Source organism: Aethalodelphis obliquidens, unplaced genomic scaffold (assembly GCF_003676395.1).
Source record: "Aethalodelphis obliquidens isolate GAN/ISIS:26980383/991018 unplaced genomic scaffold, ASM367639v1 scaffold27, whole genome shotgun sequence".
Classification (NCBI taxonomy): Eukaryota; Metazoa; Chordata; class Mammalia; order Artiodactyla; family Delphinidae; genus Aethalodelphis; species Aethalodelphis obliquidens.
Window position 1 is genome coordinate 12352803 of NW_020837971.1, and position 19497 is coordinate 12372299.

General features: G+C 35.0%; 1 protein-coding gene across 2 annotated transcripts in view; it reads left to right on the forward strand.

Moving 5' to 3' along the window:
• Positions 1–19497, forward strand: part of CDK13 (cyclin dependent kinase 13) — a 110256-nt gene that overhangs the window by 83094 nt on the left and 7665 nt on the right. For both annotated transcript variants that reach the window (XM_027123972.1, XM_027123973.1), the window contains exons 10-11: positions 14468–14584; positions 15163–15294. In XM_027123972.1, coding sequence (XP_026979773.1) covers positions 14468–14584; positions 15163–15294 — 249 coding nt within the window. The remainder of the gene's footprint in view (positions 1–14467; positions 14585–15162; positions 15295–19497) is intronic.

The window sequence follows — 19497 nt, forward strand, 5'->3', positions numbered from 1 at the left end:
TCCCATTTTGTATACAAACATTTTATTATTGTACATATGTTGTTTAATTAACTATAGACAGATGCAGTGCTTTGCAAAGACTTAACAGAGTTGGCTAATGTAGAATCCCATTCAGTGAGTCCTCTGATGAAAGAGAAGGCCATGGCCCTATGTCAGAAAGTTGGGAAATAAATGCACATTTATACATTTTTAGTTAAAATAAAATGTTTAAATCATGTATCTGTGTATCTTTCTTTTTCTTTTTTTTTTTTGGTAATGATTTTCTCTAACCCATTTTTTCAGTTAGCCAACTATTGTTCCTAATTGTATTTAATACTAGGGTTTCTATTAATGATGTTAGTATTTATTTAGTTTATACATGATACAAGCATTGTTCTAGGAATTTCACCTGAATTACTTCAGTTAAGTTGTGTGTTGTTTTTATAGTTAAGAAAACTGAACCTTACAGAGGTGAAGAATTTGTTCAGAGTCATACAACTAGCAAGTGGCAAAATTGAGATTTGAATCTAGATAGTTTTACCTTACTATCTAAACTTATAACCAATTCTCTATACTATGCAGTAAATAAAACTTCCTGGAACTTTTAGTTGGTATGACACAAACACCAAGAATTAACAAAGACAGCATGAAAAATTTCTGCAGAATATTAATACAAAATTTCTAAAAGGAGTAATTAGCCAGTAGTATGTAATGTTTTATTAAAAATTAACTTGCAGAGTCAATTAGGGTCATCCTAAGAATACAAGAATGTTTTAGTTTTAGGAATTCCATTATTATAATTCATCATTTTAATAGATGTAAAATAATATGTCTATCTTGATAGTGTTGAATAGGCATTTGCTGAAATTATAAACTGCTAATTAAGTGTAGAGGCATATTTCTTTAACACAATAAAATATGTATCACAAACGGACTAGATAATATTTAGTGGTGAAATACTGGAAGTAAAGGCAAGAATGAGAAAAAATTGACTAGCAGTATCATTATTTTAAGAGTGTTTTAGAAGCACTAACTAGTTAACTAGTAGTGTTAGAAAAGTGAACCCAATAAGAGGTATACTATCATAATTTGTATCTGATAGCATTGCATACATGCAGCGTGCAAGGAAATGACCTGAAATTCCTTGAATAAAAAATTTGGTAAAATGGCAAGTGTTAAGAATCTGTGTGTATATACACACATATGTGTGTGTGTGTGTGTGTGTGTGTGTGTGTGAGAGAGAGAGAGAGTATGTATATACACACAGCATACTAATATATATTATATACTAATACATATATTCTAAAGCAAGAGCTTTTAAAGACTATGTACAAATAATAACCAGTTAGAAACATAGGGAATGGAGAGCATGTTTAACAAAACCACCACCGTATATACTCTAGGAATACTGAAAACTATAATGTTTCACCTAAAATTGTAAAGAAGATTTGAATAAGTGTTGGAGAGGCATATCTTGTTTTTGGCTAGGAAGCCTTTTTTTAAAACATCTTTATTGGAGTATAATTGCTTTACAATTGTGTGTTAGTTTCTGCTTTATAACAAAGTGAATCAGCTGTGCATATACATATATCCCCATATCTCCTCCCTCTTGCGTCTCCCTCCCACCCTCCCTATCCTACCCCTCTAGGTGGTCACAAAGCACCGAGCTGATCTCCCTGTGCTATGCGGCTGCTTCCCACTAGCTATCTATTTTGGTAGTATATATAAGTCCATGCCACTCTCTCACTTCATCCCAGCATACCTTTCCCCCTCCCTGTGCCCTCAAGTCCATTCTCTACATCTGCGTCTTTGTTCCTGTCCTGACCCTTCGTTCTTCATAACTGTTTTTTTCCTGTAGATTCCATATATATGTGTTACCATATGGTATTTGTTTTTCTCTTTCTGACTTATTTCACTCTGTATGACAGACTCTAGGTCCATCCACCTCATTACAAATAGCTCAATTTCGTTTCTTTTTATGGCTGAGTAATATTCCATTGTATATATGTGCCACATCTTCTTTATCCATTCATCTGTCGATGGACACTTAGGTTGCTTCCATGTCCTGGCTATTGTAAATAGAGCTGCAATGAACATTTTGGTACATGACTCTTTTTGAATTATGGTTTTCTCAGGGTATATGCCCAGTAGTGGGATTGCTGGGTCATATGGTATTTCTCTTTGTAGTTTTTTAAGGAACCTCCATACTGTTCTCCATAGTGGCTGTATCAATTTACATTCCCACCAACAGTGCAAGAGGGTTCCTTTTTCTCCACACCCTCTCCAGCATTCATTGTTTGTAGATTTTTTGATGATGGCCATTCTGACTGTGTGAGGTGATACCTCATTGTAGTTTTGATTTGCATTTCTCTAATGATTAGTGATGTTGAGCATTCTTTCATGTGTTTGTTGGTAGTCTGTATGTCTTCTTTGGAGAAATGTCTGATTAGGTCTTCTGCCCATTTTTGGATTGGGTTGTTTGTTTTTTTTATATTGAGCTGCATGAGCTGCTTGTAAATTTTGGAGATTAGTCCTTCGTCAGATGCTTCATTTGCAAATGTTTTCTCCCATTCTGAGGGTTGTCTTTTCATCTTCTTTATGGTTTCCTTTGCTGTGCAAAAGCTTTTTAAGTTTCATTAGGTCCCGTTTGTTTATTTTTGTTTTTATTTCCCTTTCTCTAGGAGGTGGGTCAAAAAGAATCTTGCTGTGATGTATGTCATAGAGTGTTCTGCCTATGTTTTCCTCCAAGAGTTTTATAGTGTCTGGCCTTACATTTAGGTCTTTAATCCATTTAGAGTTTATTTTTGTGTATGGTGTTAGGGAGTGTTCTAATTTCATTCTTTTACATGTAGCTGTCCAGTGTTCCCAGCACCACTTATTGAAGAGACTGTCTTTTCTCCATTGTATATTCTTGCCTCCTTTGTCAAAAATAAGGTGACCTTATGTGTGTGGGTTTATCTCTGGGCTTTCTATCCTGTTCCGTTGATCTATGTTTCTGTTTTTGTGCCAGTACCATACTGTCTTGATTACTGTAGCTTTGTAGTGTAGTCTGAAGTCAGGGAGCCCGATTCCTCCAGCTCCGTTTTTTTCTCAAGATTGCTTTGGGTAGTCAGGGTCTTTTGTGTTTCCATACAAATGGTGAAATTTTTTGTTCTAGTTCTGTGAAAAATGCCGTTGGTAGTTTGATAGGGATTGCATTGAATCCGTAGATTGCTTTGGGTAGTATAGTCATTTTCACAATGTTGATTCTTCCAATCCAAGAACACGGTATATCTCTCCATCTGTTTATGTCATCTTTAATTTCTTTCATGAGTGTCTTATAGTTTTCTGCATACCGGTCTTTTGTCTCCTTAGGTCGGTTTATTCCTAGGTATTTTATTCTTTTTGTTGCAGTGGTAAATGAGAGTGTTTCCTTAATTTCTCTTTCAGGTTTTTCATCATCAGTGTATAGGAATGCAAGAGATTTCTGTGCATTAGTTTTGTATCCTGCAACTTTACCAACTTCATTGATTGGCTCTAGTAGTTTTCTGGTAGCATCTTTAGGATTCTCTATGTATAGTATCATGTCATCTGCAAACAGTGACAGTTTTACTTCTTTTCTGATTTGGATACCTTTTATTTCTTTTTCTTCTCTGATTGCTGTGGCTAAAACTTCCAAAACTATGTTGAATAATAGTGGTGAGAGTGGGCAACCTTGTCTTCCTGATCTTAGTGGAAATGGTTTCAGTTTTTCACCATTGAGAACGATGTTGGCTGTGGGTTTGTCATATATGGCCTTTATTATGTTGAGGAAAGTTCCCTCTATGCCTACTTTCTGGAGGGTTTTTATCATAAATGGGTGTTGAATTTTATCGAAAACTTTTACTCCATCTACTGAGATGATCATATGGTTTTTAATCCTTCAATTTGTTAATGCGGTGTATTACACTGATTGATTTGCGTATATTGAAGAATCCTTGCATTCCTGGGATAAACCCCACTTGATCATGGTGTATGATCCTTTTAATGTGCTGTTGGATTCTGCTTGCTAGTATTTTGTTGAGGATTTTTGCATCTATGTTCATCAGTGATATTGGCCTATAGTTTTCTTTCTTTGTGACGTCTTTGTCTGGTTGTGGTATCAGGGTGATGGTGGCCTTGTAGAATGAGTTGGGGAGTGTTCCTCCCTCTACTGTATTTTGGAAGCGTTTGAGAAGGATAGGTGTTAGCTCTTCTTTAAATGTTTGATAGAATTCACCTGTGAAGCCATCTGGTCCTGGACTTTTGTTTGTTGGAAGGTTTGAAATCACAGTTTCAATTTCATTGCTTGTGATTGGTCTGTTCCTATTTTCTATTTCTCCTGGTTCATTTCAAAAGGTTGTGCTTTTCTAAAAATGTATCCATTTCTACCAGGTTGTCCATTTTATTGGCATATAGTTGCTCTTAGTAATCTCTCATGATCCTTTTTATTTCTGCAGTGTCAGTTTTACTTCTCCTTTTTCATTTCTAATTCTATTGATTTGAGCCTTCTCCCTTTTTTTCTTGATGAGTCTGGCTAATGGTTTATCAATTTTGTTTATGTTCTCAAAGAACCAGCTTTTAATTTTATTGACTTTGCTATTGTTTCCTTCATTTCTTTTTCCTCTCTTTCTGATCTGATCTTTATGATTTCTTTCCTTCTGCTAACTTTGGGGTTTTTTGTTCTTCTTTCTCTAATTGCTTTAGGTGTAAGGTTAGGTTGTTTTTTTGAGATGTTTCTTGTTTCTTGAGGTAGGATTGTATTGCTATAAATTTCCCTCTTAGAACTGCTTTTGCTGAATCCCATAGGTTTTGGGTCATCATGTTTTCATTGTCATTTGTTTCTAGGTATTTTTTGATTTCCTCTTTGATTCCTTCAGTGACCTCTTGGTTATTAAGTAGTGTATTGTTTAGCCTCCATGTGTTTGTATTTTTTACAGATTTTTTTTCCTGTAATTGATATCTAGTCTCATAGCATTGTGGTTGGGAAAGATACTTGATATGATTTCAGTTTTCTTAAATTTACCAAGGCTTGCTTTGTGACCCAAGATATGATCTATCCTGGAGAATGTTCCATGAGCACTTGAGAAGAAAGTGTATTCTGTTGTTTTTGGATGGAATGTCCTATAAATATCCATTAAGTCCATCTTGTTTAATGTGTCATTTAAAGCTTGTGTTTCCTTATTTATTTTCATTTCGGATGATCTGTCCATTGGTGAAAGTGGGGTGTTACACTTCCCTACTGTGATTGTGTTACTGTCAATTTCCCCTTTTATGGCTGTTAGCATTTGCCTTATGTATTGAGGTGCTCCTATGTTGGGTGCATCAGTATTTACAATTGTTATATCTTCTTCTTGGATTGATCCCTTGATCATTATGTAGTGTTCTTTTTTGTCTCTTGTAATAGTCTTTATTTTAAAGTCTGTTTTGTCTGATATGAGAATTGCTACTCCAGCTTTCTTTTGATTTCCATTTGCATGCAATATCTTTTTCCATCCCCTCACTTTCAGTCTCTTTGTGTCCCTAGGTCTGAAGTGGGTTTCTTGTAGATAGTATATATATATATGGGTCTTGTTTTTGCATCCATTCAGCCAGTCTGTGTCTTTTGGTGGGAGCATTTAATCCATTTACATTTAAGGTAATTATCGATATGTATCATCCTGTTACCATTTTTTTAATTGTTTTGGGTTTGTTATTGTAGGTCTTTTCCTTCTCTTGTGTTTCCTCCCTAGAGAAGTTCCTTTAGCATTTGTTGTAGAGCTGGTTTGGTGGTGCTGAATTCTCTTAGCTTTTGCTTGTCTGTAAAGGTATTAATTTCTCTGTCGAATCTGAATGCGATCCTTGCTGGGTAGAATAATCTTGGTTGTAGGTTTTTCCCTTCCATTACTTTAAATATGTCCTGCCACTCCCTTGTGGCTTGCAGTTTCTGCTGAAAGATCAGCTGTTAACCTTCTGGGGATTCCCTTGTATGTTATTTGTTGTTTTTCCCATGCTGCTTTTAATATCCTTTCTTTGTATTTAATTATTGACAGTTTGATTAATATGTGTCTTGGTGTGTTTCTCCTTAGATTTATCCTGTATGGGACTCTCTGTGCTTCCTGGGCTTGATTAACTATTTCCTTTCCCATATTAGGGAAGTTTTCAACTATAATCTCTTTAAATGTTTTCTCAGTCCCTTTCTTTTTCTCTTCTTCTTCTGGGACCCCTCTAATTTGAATGTTGGTGTATTTAATGTCCCAGAGGTCTCTGAGACTGTCCTCAGTTCTTTTCATTCTTTTTTCTTTATTCTGCTCTGCAGTAGTTATTTCCATTATTTTATCTTCCAGGTCACTTATCCGTTCTTCTGCCTCTGTTATTCTGCTATTGATCCCTTCTAGAGAATTTTTAATTTCATTTATTGTGTTGTTCATCTCTGTTTGTTTGCTCTTTAGTTCTTCTAGGTCCTTGTTAAACGTTTCTTGTATTTTCTCCATTCTACTTCCAAGATTTTGGATTATCTTTACTATCATTATTCTGAATTCTTTTTCAGGTACACTGCCTATTTCCTCTTCATTTGTTAGGTCTGGTGGATTTTTACCTTACTCCTTCATCTGCTGTGTGTTTCTCTGTCCTCTCATTTTGCTTATCTTACTGTGTTTGGCGTCTCCTTTTTGCCGGCTGCACATTCGCAGTTCCTGTTGTTTCTGGTGTCTGTCCCCAGTGGCTAAGGTTGGTTCAGTGGGTTGTGTAGGCTTCCTGGTGGAGGGGACTAGTATCTCTGTTCTGGTGGATGAGGCTGGATCTTGTCTTTCTCGTGGGCAGGACCACATCCGGTGGTGTGTTTTGGGGTGTCTGTGACCTTATTATGATTTTAGGCAGCCTCTCTGCTAATGGGTGGGGATGTGTTCCTATCCTGCTAGTTGTTTGGCATAGGGTGTCCAGCACCTGTAGCTTGCTGGTTGTTGAGTGGAGCTGGGTCTTAACATTGAGATGGAGATCTCTGGGAGAGCTTTTGCCATTTGATATTACGTGGAGCCAGGAGGTCTCTGGTGGACCAGTGTCCTGAACTCAGCTCTCCCACCTCAGAGGCACAGGCCTGACACCCGGCTGGAGCATCAAGACCCTATCAGCCACACGGCTCTCTCTGGGCTTCTATTTCGGCAGCAGCAATGTGACTCTGGACGGTGTGAGCCACTTTTTTCACCAGTTGGCCAAGGAGAAGTGTGATGGCGCCCAGTGTCTCTTGAAAATGCAAAACCAGTGCTGTGGCCATGCCCTCCTCCAGGATGCGCGGAAGCCTTCTCAAGATGAGTGGGGTAAAATCCAGGACGCTGTGGAAGCCGCCATTCTTAGGGAGAAGAACCTGAACCAGACACTATTGGATCTGCGTGCCCTGGGTTCTGCCTGCGCCCCCTTTTTTTTTAAGATGGCAGTTCATCGTATGTTAGTCATTATAGTCCCTTTGAGAATTTCAAAAGACTTTTTTAAAACAACAGTTGATTTTAATGTTTATCTGGAGGCCTGAACCTGAAAATAGCTAGGAAAATTCTTTAAAAAGAAGGACAATTTGAAAAAAAAAAAAAAAAAAAAAGAAGGACAATTTGGCATATCATATGTTAAATCAAAATTTTAGTAACTAAAACCATTTTGTACTGGCACAAGATACACAGATGAATTAGCGCAATTATATGGGAAATTCAGAAGTAAAGAAAGTTCGTATGGACCTTAGAATATAATACAGTAGACATTTCAAATTAGGGAGTTAATTGAATATTATTTATTGATTGCTGGTTGTGTACCTGTTACCAGTCCTGAGGATACAGTGGAGGTTGGGAATTGTATCCCCAGTGCCTAGTAACTGGCACACAACTTTTTCTGCTTTCTTGTTGGGGGAGACAGAGAAAACAAACAAATTAATAAAATACATCAGGTGGTGATGAGCACAGGGGATAGAAGATGATAGCAGGAAGCGCTGTGTATGGAGCCAGGGAAAGTCTCTCCCATAGGTACCATCTGAGCAGAGAGCTGAGTGAACAGCAGAGTCATGATCCTGAGGCATGAGTGTGTTTGGATTATTTTATGGACCTGTTAAGTCAATTAGGGAACCGTATGGGAAACAAAAAGAAAGCTCAAGCCATCCAGTTAGTGGCATACTGTACAGTTACTAAAAAGGAAATGGTAGATCTGGACATGTTGATATGCAAAAGCAACACTGTCACGTGAAAAGAGCAGTTTTACAGAAGGCTGTGTTTGGTTTGATCCCACATGGGTGAGACAAATTAAATATGTCAAAAGAGTCTGGAATTGTTAATCTGAACATGGACTTGTGAGAGGGTTAGGGAAGGGACTGTTTTACTTTCTGCTTTATATGTTTCAAAACGTCTTTGGGTTTTGGTAAGATATCAAATATTTATAATAATACAAAAAAGATGCTTCAATTTTGATTTTATAGCATTAATTATTTTTAAAACATGAAGAAAAAAAGGACGTTTCTGGTAAAAGAGACACGTCTCCTTGGTTTGAAGGAGGTGGCAGAGTATATTGAAAGGGGCAGGCTTTGGGATCTTGCAGGCCTGGGTTCTAATGCCAGCTCAGGTACTTCCTGCTCTTGTGACTTAGGGTAAGTTCCATAATGCTATAAGTTTCTTTCTTCACAAGTAAAACAGGACAAATAATGTGCTTAGGATTGTAAAAATTAATGTGTTTCCTAGTACATATTTACTTCTTCCCCTCATCTTATTTGCGGTAATGCTGGAATGTTTCCCCAGTCTAAAGCCTCAGGAATGATGAGTTCTAGGGTCTACATTGTACAAGTACATATAAATGGATCAAGGATGGTAATCCTAATGAGAATCTGTCTTAAAGAGCTTTACACTACAGTGGTCAAGTTATTTGTACTTTACCTGGTTCCAGAAAATACGTTAGGCAGATTACAAAAATTTTGTGATAAGAAGTAGCATGAATTAAAAGTAATGGCAAAGAGAGAGAAAAACATAGGTGGGAACAAAAAAAGGGATGAATGAGAGCAAAAATGTTTTTATATGAGAGTAACAGTTTTAACTCTTAAGTGTTCTGGCAGCCAGTGAAAGAACCTTTATATCACACAATGTATATTGCTTATGGAATAAAAAACAATCATGGAAGAAATTAAAAGTAGATTTGGAATGAGAAGAATTCCCTGCACACATACACAAAGCCTCAGGTTACACAGGTAAAATTTTTACAACTTTAAAGGCATAGGCTTTGGTTGTTCCAGAATATAGGAAAAGAAGGAAAGTTCCCATATTTAATTTAATTTATTTATTTATTTTTAATTTTTAAAAATTTATTTATTTTGTTTTGCAATACACGGGCCTCTCACTGTTGTGGCCTCTCCCGTTGCGGAGCACAGGCTCTGAACGCGCAGGCTCAGCGGCCATGGCTCACGGGCCCAGCCGCTCCGCGGCATGTGGGATCTTCCCGGACTGGGGCACGAACCTGTGTCCTCTGCATCGGCAGGCGGACTCTCAACCACTGCACCACCAGGGAAGCCCAGTTCCCATATTTTCAAAAGTGAAGCATGTATACCTTCATAAATCATTAGCATAAAAATTTCTTTAGACTTGTACTTCTTAATCTTTTCAGTCTCTTCTTTATACTCTTAAACATTGTGAAAGATCCCAGGAGCTTGTTTATGTTGATTGTATGTATTGAAATTTAAAACTGAGAAGTAAAAATATTTATTAATTCATTTTAAAACAATATATTAACATTTTAATTGTAAAAAGTTTATATTTCCCAAACTAAAATAAGTGTTGGTGAAATGAATAGCATTGTTTCACATTTTTATAAATCATTTAATGTCTGGCTTAAACATCTGGATAAACATCTGTGATATGCTGTTTTCAATAGTCTTTTCAGATAATTGTGCATATTCTTCCTTGAAACTTCAGTAAGTGGCAGTTCTTTTTACAGGTTAGTTGTAATGTGCAGTCTGTAACCACAGATTTTGTACTCTAATATATTGAAATCCATTGGTTTATCTTACATTCTGAATAGATCTTTTACCTGTGATGATTTTATAACATTATGTATTGGTCATTTGATAATATTGGATCACTGAATTGAGCAAATCTTCTAAAGTGTAGCATTTCATTATATAGTATTTGTTATGACCACTTACCTCATCAGAAAAGCCTTTAGGTATTTATTTTGAAGCTGTCAAGTTCATGGTGTAGATATAAGTCTTCTAGTATTCTGATTTTCTCCTGAAAGCTTGAATTTTATAATTGACAGTAAATGCTGCAGTTGTCTTCCTTGAAGTAATAAGCTGACTTTGTTCCTGGTTAAGAAAATGCCTGGCAAATACCCAAGTATGATGACCATAGTTTTTTAGTTGTTTTTGCAGGTAAAAATGGTGGTTCATGAAAAAAGCACCTACTTCAGCTTGCAACTCAAATAATTGCACAAGTGCTTCTCAAGATAACTATCACTTTGTTGTGCAACTGAAGTGCTTTATGAGTATTTTCTATTTCATTACTAAGAATGTTGAAAAGATATGTACTCAAGTATAAGGGTTTAATAATAATAATTTTTACTGCTTCAACAAGTGCCTTCTTAAGTGAAACTCTCCCCCTCTCTCCCCACCAAGGTTATGTGGTAGTGAAGAGTATTTACTGCTAATAGTCTGGTGCCACTGCCTCAAGTCATGCTAAGGTGCCAGTAGTTTTACCCACTACTGGCTTAATAACATCAGTGCAAAGTCAACACATTGAAAAGTATAAATAATGTCTTAATAATACCTTTGACCTTCCAGACCCCTGAAGGGTCTAGGGGACACCGAGTGGTCTTTGGACCCCATTTTTGCAAACTGCTGATGTATACCAACTAAAAAGTAGAATACAGCATTACACTAAAATAACAGTACTTTGATTAGGCTCAAGTGGTATTCCTCTTTTGAACGTATGGATGACTAAATATTCTAAAATCTCTTAATTCGAAAATCTCTTACTAACGTCATAAATATAATTCATGACATTAGTAACTCAGGGAAGAAAATGCAGGTGATGATTGTAATAGAGTTTCTAAAAATCAAACTGATAGAACTAAAGAAGTATCCTTTTAAAATTTAAAAGCCACAAAAATAAAACCCATAGTCAAAAGGAATAAATCAATGCTTTCTAAGCAGGAGGTATATGTGAATTTGTATGTGTCTGTGAATATCTTTACTATGTGTTGTGTTTCTCAAGCTAAAAGTTATCATCTTTCCCAGTGGTAAACAATGAAAGTACTCCCATTAAAATCAGAAACCAGACAAAATTACCTAATATTGTGTGGCATGATTAGCATTTTAACATTGTTTGGAAATTGCCACATAATGTAGCATACCATAATGATAAAAAGGAATATATGTTTGAAAAAATATAGATGAATTGTGATTATAGGTGATGATAATAAACCTGGAAAGCCTCAAAGAAACAACTGTTAAAAGAAAACTATGTTAGGAACCATAGGCTCTCAGATGGCGATCTAAATTTTTTATGTCAAATTTCAACCATTTCCTATAACAAAACTCTTCTAGTTATTGCTTAGGAAATATAATAGGGATAGGAGCACATTCAAAAAGCAAAAACTAAAACCCATAAAAGGAAATATACAAGATCTAATGGAAGAAATTTATAAGTATACCTTGGAAATATTGCAGGTTTTGTTGTAGACTACCACAATAAAGCAAATATCAAAATAAAGTGAGTGACACACATTTTTTGGTTTCCCAGTGCATATAAAGTTATGTTTACACTATACTGTAGTCTATTAGGTGTGCAGTAGCATTATGTGTGTATACCCTAATTTTAAAATACTGTATTGCTAAAAATACTAACCATCATTTGAATCTTTGGCAAGTTGTAGTCTTGCCAAAGGGTTTGAAATACTGTGAGAATTACCAGAAAGTGACACAGAGACACAAAGTGAGTAAATGCTGTTGGCAGAATGGCGCCAATAGACTTTCTGACACACGGTTACCACAAACCTGAAGTTTGAAAAAAAAAAAAAAATCTACAAAGCACAATAAAATGAGGTATGCCTGTATAAAACCAAAGGAAGTATAAAAATGGAAATATTAAGCTTTGTAAAGATAGCAATCCGTTCTAAATTGATAAATTCAGAGCAGCAGTGGAATCCCAACAGGATTCTCTTACTTTTGGAGTGTGACAGTATTGATTCTACAATTCATCTGTAAGGAAATACTGAAAAGAATAATTAGAGGAATGAGTAGATAGAGGGGTTTGTCCTGTAAGTCTTATGAAAAATGTAAAGGTATCATATGATATTGACACCAGAGTAGATAAATCAGTAAGTCAAAATAGATTCTCAAAACAGACCTCAGATATTTAGGGATTTAGCATATGATGCATTTCAAAATGTCTTCAGTAAATGATTTGGGGATAGCTAATTGACCATCAGGCACTGATTTTGCCAGTATGCAGTTATCAACTGCTGTCATGTCTGCTTCCCTAATTTCTAAAACTTTTCCCTGTCTTAGAATGTCTGTTTCGTCCTGTATGCTGCTACCAGTTAGATAACTTTCCCACTCAACTATCTTCCCAGAACACACAAAATAATTAAAACTGTTTAGCTAAGAGGTAATGAAACTGATTTTTATTATAAGGCTATTAATGAGCCAGGTGCTAGCTCATTTAATTTCACAGGTCCAAAGTAAAATTAATCCCCATTTTACAAAAGAGCAACAGATTCTAAGCAATGCAATTTCACCAATATCACAGACAGGATTCAGTTCTAAAGTTCGTTTTCAAACTCTGTCTTCATTATAGTTAGGCAGACTGCCTCTTGAAACTGTATTGTATGGCCCCTATCTAATGCTTCCAACTAAACCTCCCTTAGCACTAAATTCCACCTATACTGATTTCCTTAGTCTTCCTCCCACAAATGTTTAGACTTTGCTACTTCCATGACTTTGCCTATGCACTAATCTTTGCCAGTAACATAGTTCTCTTATTCCCTTTCCCACCTGTCTATTGTTTACTTATCCTTTGAGTTGTAGGCAAAATTCTGCACCTCTTCTCTAACTTGAGTACGTTTTCTTGTATTTCTGTAGTTGAAAGTATCCTTCATTTTCTTTATTCCATTATATTTTATACTTCTGTCATGGTGCACATAAATCTGCCAGGGATTGATTATATTCATCTAGTTACTTGGGTATATTATGTAGTATACAAAAGTGAGAGAGTGGTTTTGACATAGTTTTCTTAAGCTCCGCTAAAGGATGTCTGGCAACTTTAGTTGTCACTTGCTTATGTACGTTGGTGCATGTATTTATATTTATGTATATATGGAATATTTTTACTTTTAGTCAGTGATACATGGACATTTTCTTTTCCTATATGAAGACTAGCTGATAATTTTATATAAAATGGGGCTTCCCTGGTGGCGCAGTGGTTGAGAATCTGCCTGCCAATGCAGGGGAGACACGGGTTCGAGCCCCGGTCTGGGAGGATCCCACATGCCACGGAGTAACTAGGCCCGTGAGCCACAACTACTGAGCCTGCGCGTCTGGAGCCTGTGCTCTGCAACAAGAGAGGCCGCGATAGTGAGAGGCCCGCACACCGCAATGAAGAGTGGCTCCCGCTTGCCACAACTAGAGAAAGCCCTCGCACAGAAACGAAAACCCAACATAGCAAAAATAAATAAATTAATTAATAAACTCCTACCCCCAACATCTTCTTAAAAAAAATGTACATTTATTCTTGAGATTCAGTATACTCAAGCATATTTAACCAATTTTTCATCTACATATTATCAAAACATTAGTTTTAAATGTTTACCAGCTAGAGCTATTTGTTATAGCATTTCTTCAGTTTACCATAACAAAGACTTACTAATTAATATAAAAATAATGAGGGATTTCAAGATATAGATACAGAATAAAGCAGTTAAAATTTCTAAATACCTTGAAATCAGAGGCACTACTGAAATTGAAGAACTTCTATGTTTCAGGAATGTGACTTTTAGGGTCCTCCTGTTGACGAATTCAGCAGCAGTCTATAGTTCAGTTAGCTTCTTCAGTGTAGGAAATCTTTTCTGCTATTATTGTAAACTTCATTATATTCATAAGAGGTGATGATTAGGTACCTATAAAACCAGAGAAAGACATATACTAAACTCTAGTTCCTCAGTTTATTAGCATAAAAATTTTAAATTTTGGTTCAAAATATGCTCAACATATTTTGAATGTTGCCTGTGTTTTTAAGATTTGATTTTGCAGATACGAAGGTTTTCTTTCTAGGAGTTGGAATGTTTGGAGTGTTAGAAGCATTCACTGAAAATAAATTGAATTCTTAAAACAAGTAATTGATTTGGGATGACTAAAATATTTAATGAAACTAGTATACATTGTATCAGGACTTCAACATTTGTATATTTAAAAATGAGTTGATGTTTTGTATAGCAGTTGTATGTATGATTTTTTTCTGTGTAGTTTATATTGATGTACTTCTTTTTGTGTGTTGTTCAGCCGTATATGTGGAAGTCCATGTCCTGCAGTGTGGCCTGATGTAATCAAACTACCATATTTCAACACCATGAAACCAAAGAAGCAATATCGTCGAAAGTTAAGAGAAGAATTTGTTTTGTAAGAAGGGGATGCTTAAACATCCATATTGCGTTGATTTTTTTTTTAAGTTATTTCTTGAGAATTCTAAATGTCACTGTAGCCTCTGTTGACCTAAGGTCGACCTATCACAATTCTTCTATGTCATTTAATTTTGAGTTCCCTTTGCTACATGCAAATTACCATTTTACCATCATTATGAAATCAGTGCTTTGGAGTTATGTGTTTGATTTAGTCTTTACCTGAAAGAAATTTAATAATACCATTTAAAATTTTAAAGAAACCGCTTACAAGATACTTGAACTGAGTTTTTTACTTTGTTGTAGGAAACTATTCTGTTAAGTTTTTAATTTATGTTAAAACAGCAAATTGCCCATAGAGCAGTAAAATATACTATTGTTTGCCAAATTTCAAATTATTTAGAATAATAATTATAAAATTATGTAAAAATAAATATTTCTTTAAAGGAATATTTGGAACTTACTGGAATAAAGTATCACAAACATGTTATAAAATGCTAATATTTAAAATAAGCTCCTAAAGCAACATTAAGCTTGAGTCTAAGAACATGCATGACTTTTATAATCCTCTCATGCCAGTATTCCTGCAGCTGCACTAGACTTATTTGATTACATGCTCGCCTTGGATCCTAGTAAGCGCTGCACTGCAGAGCAGGCTCTTCAGTGTGAGTTCCTACGGGATGTGGAACCCTCAAAAATGCCTCCACCAGAGTAAGTGACTTTTTACTATATGCAGAATCTGGACAATATTAATAACATCATTATGTAGCTATCAAAAGCTATTCCATGATTAGTTAAGTCAAAAGAAAGAATAAATCAAAAGGAATAGAATAGCAATAGTGTACATAATTTGCACATCTAGAATGCAGAGCCTTGCTTTATGGTCAGCTAACCATAGGACTAGCAGAAGCAGCCTTCCTCTAGTTAATTTTATTAATATATTTCTACCCTAAAAAAAAATGTTTATTGCTGCTGCTATTGTAGTACTGTTTCTGCCAGCACTAGTTGCTTAGCTAAAATTTTGAGTGCTATGCTAAGCATTTCTCATGTATTACATTAATCTTTATAATCTTAACAGGTGAGTATTATTATCACCATTTTACAGAGAAGGAAGCAGGCTCAGAGAGGTTAAGAAACTTGCCCAAGAATACAAATCTAGTAAAGGGTGAAGCCAGCTCTGAAATTCAAGTTAGTTCTATAACAAAAAGAGGTTCTGAAATATTCCTCAGCAGACTCTACAGTAGAAAATTCTTATCATTGAATAAAAATATTAGTGTCAAAAGCCTGTATGGAATGCGTCTACTGTCTGATGGTGGGAGGTGGGTGTCGGGAGGCAGGGAATGCACAGAGTCGGCGTCAGAATGGCTGGGTTCTTGAACCTTCCCTCCCTTGTGGCTCCTGTAATTTCTCTAGGATTGATTTCGGGAAGGGGACAGAGCAGTCCATTTGGTTCTCCTTGATAGGATCTAGAAAGTTTGTAGAGATTTACTTAGTAATTTTAAAAATGATGATGAGTGTCACAAAAACAAACCTGTCCCTATAACAATAAAATGTGTCCATGTAATAACAATTAGCATATTGTGAAGGAACAGACATGGGATTTGGAGTTCAAATCCTGGCTCTTCCACTTAATTAATAAGATTGGTCTTATTATAGTTCTGTGAGACCATCATATTTGGCTTTAGTTTTTACTGAACTGTATGTGAATAGCCTTTGTGGGATGATATGGAAGGCAAAAAGGATCTATCATCTGACACATTGAGGGACCTGAATCATTCACTGTTGAATTGTTTCATGGATTTTTTTGCTTATCAGTATATATCAGCAGTCTTGAAACTTTGGCTTTAGTACCTCTTTAAAGAATTTTTTTAAACTTTCGGTTTGGAAAAATTTCAACTCTATACAGAAAAATAGGAAGAATATTACAATGAACAGTCATATGCTCTTCATCTAGGTTCAAACACTTAACTAAAATTTGGACACATTTGATTTATCACTCCATATCTTTTTTTCCTGAACTATTTGCATATTATATTGTGGGAATGACATTTCACTTATAAATAATTCACCATGTTCTCTATAAGAACTGGGACTTTATTCTGTATAACTACAATATCATTATAAAGCATAAGAAATTTAACATTGTATTAGCTAATAGTTTATATTCAGATTTCTCTAGTTGGCACAATAGTTTCCTTTGTAGTCTGTTTTTCTGTTTGTTTTGGTTTTGGTTTTTTTGGATAAAGAATTTATTCCAAGCTCACACATTTCATTTAGTTGTTATGTCTCTTCAGTCTCTGAGGAAGACTTCTTACAACATTGACATTTTTGAAGAGCTAGCTGTTTTGTAAAGCATTCTACAGTCTGACTTTAACTACTACCTCATGATTAGTAATTAGTGTTTCTTTTTTTTTTTTTTGGCAAGAATGCTACCTAGGGTAGTGATAGGTGCTTCCTGTTGTATCACATCAAGAGGAATATAATGTCATTTTTCTCCCGTTATTGGTAGTACTAAATTGATATCTTGGTTTAAGTGGTCCACATGAAAGAATTCTGGTAAAACTGTATTGAACACATTTTAAATAGACATCTAAATTTTTAAAATCAAGAGTTCAAATAGTTGCAAAAGGTATAATTTTCAGTGTCTAAGTGTAGACACTTTAAAATAGAGCAGTTACATCATCTTGTAAATGTATTTAGTGGAATCAAAATACCTTAGCATTTGATATTCATCAACATTCACTCAGAAAATGTATGAACAAACTCTTCATCAATTGGACACTGTTGGGTGTGTGTGTGTGTGTGTGTGTGTGTGTGTGTGTGTGTGTGTGTGTGTGAGTGAACTTACATTGCTTCTGCACGTTTTTAATGTAGCATATATTTATGCTTGAAAGTATTTTATTGATTACCCTATAGTACTTCTTTAAAACAAATATATGTGTAAAAATGGAAATTTAATTTAAAAATTTCCTCTGACTACGAAGCTCTTTTTTTCTTGATTAAATTATTGCATGTATTAGTAGTACATATTTCAGTTTAAAAAAAAGAAAAAAATTAGTAAATTTTGTTGGAGATGCAACCTTAATGAAATAGTGCTGAGATTTTTTCCCCAAGCAATTTGCGTATCCATTAATTAATATTACTTATTCTAGAGTGAGGATATAGTTCCACATTAATTGTGATTTAAAACTTTTTGTAAGTACTCTTTTAAATAAGCATTTGAGACTGGATGGAGTTTTGTCATAGTTAAATCACTGAGTTCTTTGAACTTCTTCCACATTATGTCCCCAAAATCACAGTGCTCTGTCATCAAAAATTATTTTAATGACCTTTCAGATGTCAACTTAAGATTCTTTCTCTAATTTTCATGACAGTAAAGAATTGGAAACCACATGACTTGCCAAAGATTTCTTATCCAGTCATTAATCATTTTTTTTTTCAAATTTTAAGAAAATAAACCAAAGAAGCTTTACCAATATTTATTACATGACTACTTCTTATACTTGTTGCTTTTCCTTGTATTCGCACTTTCTTAATCCAGTATACTTAGAAAAGGTTAGGAAGTCAACATGTAATTTCAGTACTACTTAACCAATCCATTTGCTAAATTGTGTTTCTTATTACATTTTTAAAATATATGCTTTTGTCGAAATCTTGGAACTGTATCCCATTCAATTTGTGGAAAATGTTTGCCACATAATAGGAAATTCTGTTCATATTGTCAAGCACATCACCTAAATTCACTTAACTTTTATGAGAACACACCCGACTGCACTTTTGCATTAAAAATAAATATGTTAGTACACATTTTGGTAAACATTCTGTAAACCAGCAATAAATTATGGTACATCTTTGTTAAGTACATCACTAAAGCAATCAGGTTGAAATTATAGTGATATTTAAATAAAAAATTATATAAACAATATAACATCTAGTTACTTTGTCATATGTAATGGGTAGTTAAAATTATAAAATTTAACTAAGGACTCTGAAGAAAGGCATTGGAATTCCTTTGGGAAATAGCCATGTGTATTAAATTTATCAGTTTTTTTAGGAATAAGCAAATGAGTGGGGTAATAAAAAAAAAAACTCCATTAATTTTATTAGATGTCCTGTCACACTTTTTTAATGTACTTAATGAAAAGAGTATGTATTGCTAAGAAGTGAATTAGGCCAGCAGCTTGTCTATAATTTTATTTTTTCTTAAAAGCATTAAACAATTCATAAGATAAATACGATCAACTATAATTGGAATAAATATTTCATGATATGATATGATAAAAAAATACTTTTAAACTACCTTGCTGAATGACGAAACATGAATATAATTCTTACTATGTGAGAGGCACTGTCCAAGCGCTTACATATGTTAACATATATTACCTGAACTCCACAAGGTAGATTGTCTTGTTAACCCCATTTTTAAAGATAAGCAAACTGAGGCACCGAGGTCAAGTTACTTGCCTATGAGACACAATAAGTAAGTGGCTGAGCCGGTATTTGAACCTTTAGAAAAGCACACATTAAAAATTTGGTTGTCCTGGAAACATTCCTGGTACATCTAATAGTCAGCATCACTAACCTCTCTATCCTGTTTAGCTATTTGTTGGGTAATGTTTATCTTTCCTACTGTTGAGATCATCCATAAAGAATCTCTTAACGTTTTAATTGTGGGAGGGAACAGAAGCCCTTTTTAGTGGATTTCTTTGCTTTATTCTCATGGGACTCTCCAACAAGAGCAATGCATTCCTTGAACATCAAGATGGGAAAAAAATGAAATCACTTCAGTCCCCCCACTCTGCAGTACTGCAGTATGTCTGAATTCAGAATAACCCCAACAGAGGCTAAGGTTACACATCTTGTAATACACACACACACACACACACACACACACACACACACACACACACACAC